Here is a 6,328-nt window from a genome sequence, read left to right on the forward strand (position 1 = left end):
GTCCCAGAATTCCTTCCTCCATCAGCCCATAAAATAAATCACTAGTGTTGCTTTGTGTAGCTGCCTCATGGAAAGGATCTCCTATCATCACGGCCACTGAATGCACATGATAATTAGGAGTTGTCCCTTCTCTCCACCCTCTTGAGAGGGAAGGTAGAAGCCTTCTCTACTTCAGGAAGGGGGAAGGTTAACTTGAGTTGCCCAAAGTTATCCGGCAAGAGATTAGAACTGCGGTCTGAACTGGCTGTTTCCATAAACATCTGATAAGTGCCCTCAGAATCTCTCCCAATAGCTCATCCTGGGGATGGGCTCCCTCACACATGACCCTAAAAATCCAGTTACTTCCCCATGAGGACGATGCAGGAATAAGTACGGGAGACAAGACCCCCCCCCCCAATGCATGCTAAAAACAGTAGGTGAAGGGGACGCATAGTGTCAAAGGGTCTCCTCAGTCATATTTATCAATTACGACAGAACGAACAGTTCCTGTACAGCGGAGAAACCTGGCTGGCCCCACCTAACTCTATGGACTGAGTGTCTGTGTCCCGCCCGCCAATTCATACCCTGAAACCCTCACCCCCAAGGTGATGGCATCCAGAGATGGGGCCTTTGAGAGAGTGGGATTCTCCTAAGAAGNTTGGTATAATGTTCAATTCAGATGAGGCTGTAAATCAGCACCTTGTTCAGTTTTTCACAAATAAAGACAGGTCCTTCTATGAACGAGGAATTATGAAACTCATTGAAAGAGGGCCAAAGGTTATCGAACAAAATGGGCAATATATCATTGATTGATCTTTGTTCTTTAAATAAATAAATGACCTTTGAAAAACACAGACGAAATACATCATGACTTTTCTGATGACCCAATAGTACAGTGTCTGGCCAAAGCAGGGGCTTGGCAAATAAAGACTTGTTGAATGACTGAATGTCACAGTGTCTCTGGACCCCTCCCTGCTGGTTGTCTGAGGGGTGACAGGAACCTTCTCTTCCTTCAGCTCACATGAGGGACTTGGGGCTACAGAGGATGGTGTGACCAGTGGTTCAACCTATTGGGTTGCCAAGTGAGGGAACATTCTCCAGGAATATTCTTCCTCCAGGGAAAATTCCGTGACAGAAGGCCTATCTCGGTGCCTGCCCACGGCCTGCCCCCAGAGTTCCATGACACAGGTTCAAGCGACCAAGGAAACAATGACTTTTCTCAAGCTCCCAGCAGTGGCAACAGAGGAGCACATGCGAAATACCCGCTACCCAGCCTGCGGCTCATGCCCCTGGGTCCTTTCACACTGGCCCCGGGCTGGGTAACACATGGTGCTTCCCCAGCAATATGAGCCATGGATGGCTGATGGAGGGGCACTGCCGGCCGCTGCCCGCTCGCCTCCCACCCGGGAGAGCACAATGACATGCTTGGTGGGCACAGCTGTCGTACTGAACTCCCCAGGGCATCCAGGAGACGCCCTGACCTCACGAAGCCCTGGGTCTGCACGGTGCTGTGCGAGGACTTAGATCTGTGTCTCTTGCAGGAGATGGATGCAGAGCACATGACAGTGACAAGTGTATCTGACCTCATTGGAGCTGCCCTTGACATAGCGATCACTACCCCCAGTTCACACATGGGGAAACTCGAAGGTTTAGGAAGACACTGAGCAACTTGCCTAAGACAACAGCTCATAAAACGCCAGGCTGAATACCAGGCCGCCCGACTCCAGAGCCAGCATGGCTGGTGGTTATTATAATTACATCACAATCACTTAGCACTTTAATTTTCAGTGGCTTTCGCTTAATTTGAATCTCACAACAACCCTGTGTGGCAGAGAGTACAGAACGGAGGCCCTCGTCTTATAGGGGAGGAAACAGGCACTGAAAAGCTGAAAGCCATGGCTGGGAACTCTGCCTCTGGCTCTGGCCCCGGAACTGCTTCGCTGCCCCCTGGGAGATGGCCCCCCGCCAGCGCCTACACCCGTGTCTGGGAAACAGGCCAGGCGGCAGGCATGAGACTTACCTGAGTCCTGAGAGCAGCTGAAGCCAGTGTCCCCGGTGCTGCTGCTGTTCCCCAGGGGCTGTCCCGCTGCCATGAGCGCCGTGAGGTGCGGGGACAGGCCCAGGTCTGAAAGGCAAAGTCGGCACTGACTGCACAGTCGATGTCCTGCTCACATGCAACCACCTCCTGCTTCGTGTCCCCACCAGCCTCCCCTCTCCCTCGTTGTCCCCACGGGCCTCGCCTCCTGCTCTCCTGTCCTCTCTGTCCTTTCCAAACGTGCTCTCAACCCATCAAAAGGCAGGGAGCCCTTAGCCGCTGCCCCTTCCCACTTTGCCCTGTGTCCCTTCCCAGGGGAGTCTGCATGACAGGGTTCACTGGGTCCCCAAGAGAGGGAAACTCCCATGACAATGTCAAACCAACAAGGCAGGTGGAGAGACAAGAGTCGCTGAGCAGTCCTGGGAGGCCTTCAGTTAAATGTGCAAACACATTTACCTCCTAAAGTCCTACTTGAATACCAAAAATAATTTTTTTAAGAGGCTTAAACCCCACAGTGGGAGAGAATGTTTGTCAGCTGGAAGGTGGGTGAGGCAATGGAACCAACCCAAGAGAGAGCTGAGGCTGGCAGTGGGGGTCCTGGGAGAAGGCTGGTTCTCACCCAGGACCCCAAAAAGCTCAGGAAGTGGAGGCCAGGGAGTCTTTGCAGGCAGGTGGGGCTTGACTGGAAGCAGTGGGCCCCCAGTCCGGGCTCCAGGAACCCAGCCCGTGTTGGCAGGAGAGTCGAGGGAAGTGAACCAGGGGCCTGGCCTTTGAGCAGTGGACACAGCCCCGCAGACACAGAGAGGTGGGTGCCTGTGAAGTGGCCCAGCAGGACCAGCCAACTGCCCCACCAGCCAGGGCTCCCCAGTGCTGCCCAGGGCCTCGTTATTAACAATGAAGGGATGGCCATGATCACCAGACATTTAAGGAAAGACACTCGCTTGAAAGACACAGATGGAGGAGGGTGGGTAAAGAAGAAAGAAAAGAAAGAAAAAAAAGAAGACAACTGCAGGGAGCTTAAGAAAGCAACAACAAAAGAATTCTAACTGGTATCCTCATAAAGTTGAGGAAAGAATGAATCCATGAACAAAAGAGGCTATGGAAACCATGGAGGTAGCCAGAAGGTGCTCTGAGAAATTAAAAACATAGCATAAAAAAGTCAAGCTCCGCTCTCATGAGGCAGACAGACTGCCTGGTAGAGGTGATGACCTCCCATCAGGGACCGCCCACAGAGCACGCGGGTCGAAGAGAGCTCCAGTTCTTACTTTCATCCTGATTCTTCTGTGGGTACAGGTGATAAAACATTTCTTCTCCGGAGGCAAGGAGGACATGACAGTGGTGGCGAAGAGGGCAGGCTTCTCTAGAACTTCCCTTGTGTGACACTTGGGAATCGCACTCTTGCCAGGGGGCGTCCCCTTCCCTGGGGTAAGTGTGGACGGAACCAGTGAAGACCCCACACATGATCCCTCCCCTCCACGCTCTTGGCCCCAGAATATGAGTAGGTCTCAGCAGGAAGCCCACTCACTGCCAACTGGAAAGGCTGAGGCCGCAGCAGGGTTTGGATACCATCTCTGAGGCTGCGGTGAAAGCCAGGAGCAAGTGCTGGTCTCCACCAGCGGGAGCACTCATTCGAGCCAGACCACTGTGGCTCAGCAAGATCTGGAAACAGGGCGGCCAGGTGGCCTCTCTATTCTGTGTTTATCCAGCATCTGCCACTGGAGAGTGGGCGGCTACCCTGGGATGCGTCACATGAAACAACAGCATATCTACTGGGCTGGGCTCAGTGCAGCCTCCTTCCACGAAATTAAAAACAAAGGGCGGGGAGAGCATAAAGCGACAGGCCCCAGAGATCAGGTCAGAAGCCTGGGGCAGCTACGAGAGTCACTAGGCCCTTTAGAAGCTAAAAGAACAGGAGTGCCATTCGGACATGAAACAGACACTTTGAGGTAACCGGAAGACCTCTAGGTGGCACCAGCAAGGGAACTTGGAAAAGCAAGGTGGGGACATTCAAAGGATCCAGGGTCGCGCTTACCTCCCGCCAGCCCAGACCTCTCAAAGACGACCCTGGAGCGAGGCATGTCCTCTGAGTAAACATAAGTCAGTGTCCTTGTCCCCAGAAGATACCTGGAAAGGCTGTCCCCAGAAGTTTAAGCATCAGGTGACAGTGGCATTTGGAGAGGCCACAGTCCAAGCGCGGGGTGGGGCGGTACCTGGGCTCTCTGCCCTGGTGGATTGAAGGTCTGGGTCTGCTGGTGGGGGAGCTTCTGGCCCTTTCTCCTGGTGGCCCCTTCTTTGCTCTGACTGCCTGTGGCCACCTGTGAGCTTTGGGTTTGTGGACTAGCCCTCCGAGACCAAATGTGAGCATTTAGCTCCCCTTTCAGCACCAGCAGTCAGCGCCAACTCCAGGGTTGACCGATCCACTGTGAGGTGGCACTGCCCAGCAACCTCCAAATTCCTAGGGGAGCGCGTGGGAATCTGCTAACGAGACCTCATGAGCAGAAGGTCCCCTGTTGGCTCAGTGACAGCTGGCACCCAGGAAAAACCTAAGCTTTGGCACTTGTTCAGGTTGGGGCTAACGGAATGAGAAAGCCACAGTCCACTGACTGTGGCTGAAATCTATGTATGAAATAAACTTGACAATGTGTTTATAAAACTCCCAGCATCCGTGCGTCAGCTGGGAAGCTCCAGATATTTCTGGAATTCCACTCTGCCTTTGCTCATAAGCCCTATTAGGAAAGTTTATAATTCCATGTCCTGATTCCTTAGGTTACAACTTTGCAGGAGCCCATGCAAACGAAGAGGCTGGGGGCAGGGAAAGCGCCTTGGGGTTGAGGAGTCTGCTGCAGATCCAAGTCATGCCCACAGAGGGCGCTAGACCAGAGTCTGCTCAGCCTGGGCTCAGCCAGAGGGACCAGGGAGGTGAGGTGGAGGCAGGGGTTCCCCCTCCCCGTCAGAAAGGCAGCCGCGTTCCTGGCATGGATGGGGCAGGGTGCAGAGCTGGGGTGGGCCCTGCACTCTGCTCTCTTTCCAAGACTCTTGCTGACACTCTGGCCCCCTCTTGCAAACTTTTGGGGAAGAGACAAGAGGNATTTGGGATTTGTGGACCTTTGAGACATTTTAGGAAAGTCTGCAGTATGGGCAGAGGCTGGCCACTTATGAGAAACAGCCACTGAGAGGGTCGGCTGGTGGGCAAGATGTGTGGGATGAGGTCTGTGAGGGGTGATGGAGACACGTTGATGGAGACTTGGACTTGGCGCTCACCTGCGTCCGCAAGCTGGGTTGGGGAGGGCTCAACAAAGGAAAATGGCGCCCGCCAGCGCTTCCGCGTATGCCTGCCGCTTGTGTGAGGGAGGGGCTCAAAAAGGAACAGCGGTCCCTGGAAGCACTTCTGTCCCAGAATGAGCTGCCCCTCTAGTCCTTGTCTTGAAGCTAAACAATTCAGTTTCTCCCCGTTATGACCCTGGTGCTTTTTGAGCTGCTGTCTCTTTGCTGGTGCTTAGGGTGCTTGTGAGTGAGAGTCTGTGCACGGGCCCTTTAAGAAGATGCCTGGGTCTATAGCATTCCTCTCTCTCACCTGGATGGACTCCTCGCCAACACTGACAGCCAGATGTTATGGGACTCCTCTTCCTAGCGCTGGTGCTCAGGGGCTGGGAGCCTGGTGTGGGGCTGGGACCCTTCGCTCATCATGGGGGACATCTGCAGCCGAGATGTCCCTCCCAGTTCTTAACCACCACAGGTGAGTGTGGGATCAGCCCGTTTCATTTCTCTGCCCCTCCTACCCATCTCGACGCGGCTTCTTTATATCCTTAGTTATAAGACTTCGGTTCAGCCAGAGTTCAGGTGGTTCTCAGTGATGGTTGTTCTGTAGTTTAGTTGTAATTTTGATGTGGTTGCAGGAGGAGACGAGCACAGTGTTTACCTACTCTGCCATCGTGACCGGAAGTCTCTCACCATCTTTTAACAGCAGAATTATTGAGGTACAGTTCACATAACACACAACTCACCCATTTACAGTGCATGGGGCATCTGACCCCCCACACTGAGAGGCCCAGGGGGGCAGTTCACCACTGTATCTCTAGAACCTATTGGGTTGTTGGAAAAGTCATGACGCATATTTGCAACAGATAGCACTAGTTCATTTTTGGAAGCACTAGTCATTCACATCTATGCTGTTCCTATGTCATTTGACAGCTGACAGTTCTAGCTTCATTATAAAAAAAAATTGAGCGATTTGGTTGAGTTTTGGAGATTTTACAAGTTGAAGATGGGAGACCAAACTGTGCATTTTTGCCATATTTTACTGTTTTACTTCCC

At 53.0% G+C, this 6,328-nt stretch overlaps 1 protein-coding gene across 1 annotated transcript in view; it reads right to left on the bottom strand.

The window, feature by feature from the left end:
• GPR161 (G protein-coupled receptor 161) overlaps window positions 1-6,328 on the bottom strand; it is a 15,705-nt gene that overhangs the window by 5,237 nt on the left and 4,140 nt on the right. The window contains exon 3 of the mRNA XM_019646952.1: window positions 1,892-2,104. Coding sequence (XP_019502497.1) covers window positions 1,892-2,104 — 213 coding nt within the window. The remainder of the gene's footprint in view (window positions 1-1,891; window positions 2,105-6,328) is intronic.

The sequence above is a fragment of the Hipposideros armiger genome, unplaced genomic scaffold (genome assembly GCF_001890085.2).
Source record: "Hipposideros armiger isolate ML-2016 unplaced genomic scaffold, ASM189008v1 scaffold_6, whole genome shotgun sequence".
NCBI lineage: Eukaryota > Metazoa > Chordata > Mammalia > Chiroptera > Hipposideridae > Hipposideros > Hipposideros armiger.